The 1,851-nt window shown below is 42.7% G+C and overlaps 1 protein-coding gene across 1 annotated transcript in view; it reads left to right on the top strand.

Annotated features, from left to right (window-relative positions):
- The window catches only part of LOC144656924 (mitochondrial outer membrane protein SLC25A46-like), a 16,755-nt gene extending 14,904 nt beyond the window's left edge, over positions 1–1,851 (top strand). The window contains exons 7-8 of the mRNA XM_078517188.1: positions 333–390; positions 1,010–1,851. Of these exons, the coding sequence (XP_078373314.1) occupies positions 333–390; positions 1,010–1,630 (679 nt within the window). The 3' untranslated portion in view covers positions 1,631–1,851. The remainder of the gene's footprint in view (positions 1–332; positions 391–1,009) is intronic.

The raw sequence follows: 1,851 nt of genomic DNA, 5'->3' as shown, positions 1-1,851 counted from the left end.
ATTCGGGCTTCGCCCTCATCAACTATCACACGATAGAAATCTCGAGCTCATAATCTAATTGTTAAGTAGAAGAACCTTGACGCTATTTCAAACCGACGTTTTAGCTCATCGGAACTTCTTGAACGAAACGAACTGTAATGGCGGACTAAAAAACGTCATGTATGCTGTCACCGAAGTGTAACGTTTCAACAAATTCAAAACAAAAACGTAAACAAAGCCCGAGTCTGCGCAGTACGGACTGGAAATCATCTTTAATAGTGTCTTTCTGCTTTTACCTGGATGTTTAGAGCAGACACAATATCTTCATATACCGTTGTCTGAATGTTTTGCAGATTAAGTTTGGCCATTAGTATGCCAGTCGCAGCAACAAGCTTAACAGAGACAGTTAAGGTAATTGTCTTTAGAAACAAGTGTTGCAAACAAGTACCTTCCCAGAGAAGTGCTTGAGTCCACAATTTACAGCAAGTCTGTTTCTTAGTAACATGATGCAACCAGACACGACTTGCCAAATGCCCGTGCTGTCTCATGATTGTTCAGTGAAAATCAGAAAGCCAATACGCTTCAGTTTTTTTGCCCAAATTGTCTGCAGTTACATGAATGTGTGTATGCTCTTTGTGTGTCTTCTTGATAAAATACTGCTGCATCGTTACAGTGTAATGGCTTGCTTAGAAAAAAAATAGCAACTTCAAAATTCAGGGCCAGTTTTGAATGGCACATAGTTTTTACGGTTCCTTTAATGATTAGCCTGCGCTGCAGACGAAACTAAACCCTTGATGAAGTCACTAACCGGTCGTTACTAGCTGGGGTTAGATTACGTCTGCGACGTAGGCTCTTTGATGATCAACTGGTAATTTTCCATAGGAAGAAACAAAATTAGAGATTCCTGGCTGTTTGCTCAGCAATTAAAATTTTTATGAGCAAGCGCTCATGGCGTGGGTCGTTTGGCTGCGTATTTTCCTTGACGTTGTATGTGATTAGCGACTTATTTACTCTCTGCCATTTCTTTTAGAGCGACCTCACACGTGACCAAGACAACATGCTAGACAGCTTAAAGGACTGGATGTACCGCGTTGTAGGCTGGGATAGATCATCAGGTCGACACGGCCGCCTCCTTCCCATGTGGACCCTGGTCCTACCCACAGTGCTTCACGGCCTGCTCACCTATATCCTGGGCACACTGATCCAACACTTGGTGCTATTGAAAATGAAGGATAGGGGCATTCACACGTCACCGGATCCTGACCCTACGTCATCAGATGATGATGAACCTCCAGGCCCTACTGACATGACCCATACATACTACCCTGAGCTTGTGGCGAATTTTCTGGCGCTGTTCATCCCTGAAGTCTTGTTATATCCTCTGGAGACAGTTCTTAATGAGCTGTATGTCCAGGGCACACGGACCATCATTGATGACCTGGACACTGGTAGCGGTGTTGTGCCGCTATGTACTAACTATGATGGTATGCTGGACTGTTTTCGCTCCATCTGGCGGCACGAAGGGATTGGAGGTTTCTACAAAGGCTTCGGCGCCTTGCTGATCCAGTTGTTCATTCACTGGCTCATTCTGAAGTTCACTCAGTTTGTGTATAGAGAAATGTCCAGAGATTTTAAGGGCAAATCAACTTAGTTAGAGAAACTAATATGTAGAGTTATTTTAAGGGAAGCGTGAGTTCATATTGAATCTGTTACAGTTGTTTGTGGTGCAGATGAAGTAATGTAGCCAATTCACTTGTTAAAATAATCATGTACAGACGGTCGGAGGAAGACTGCTACCTGCAGATATATTTACTTGTGTAGACTTGCTCAATTTTTACCTATTAATCTATTACATTTTCCAAAAAATTACAA

The sequence above is a fragment of the Oculina patagonica genome, chromosome 1 (assembly GCF_052425735.1).
Source record: "Oculina patagonica isolate OP01 chromosome 1, crgOcupat, whole genome shotgun sequence".
In the NCBI taxonomy this organism is placed as follows: Eukaryota; Metazoa; Cnidaria; class Anthozoa; order Scleractinia; family Oculinidae; genus Oculina; species Oculina patagonica.
The sequence above is the reverse complement of the archived record's forward strand: the minus strand, read 5'-3'. Positions and strand labels throughout refer to the sequence as shown.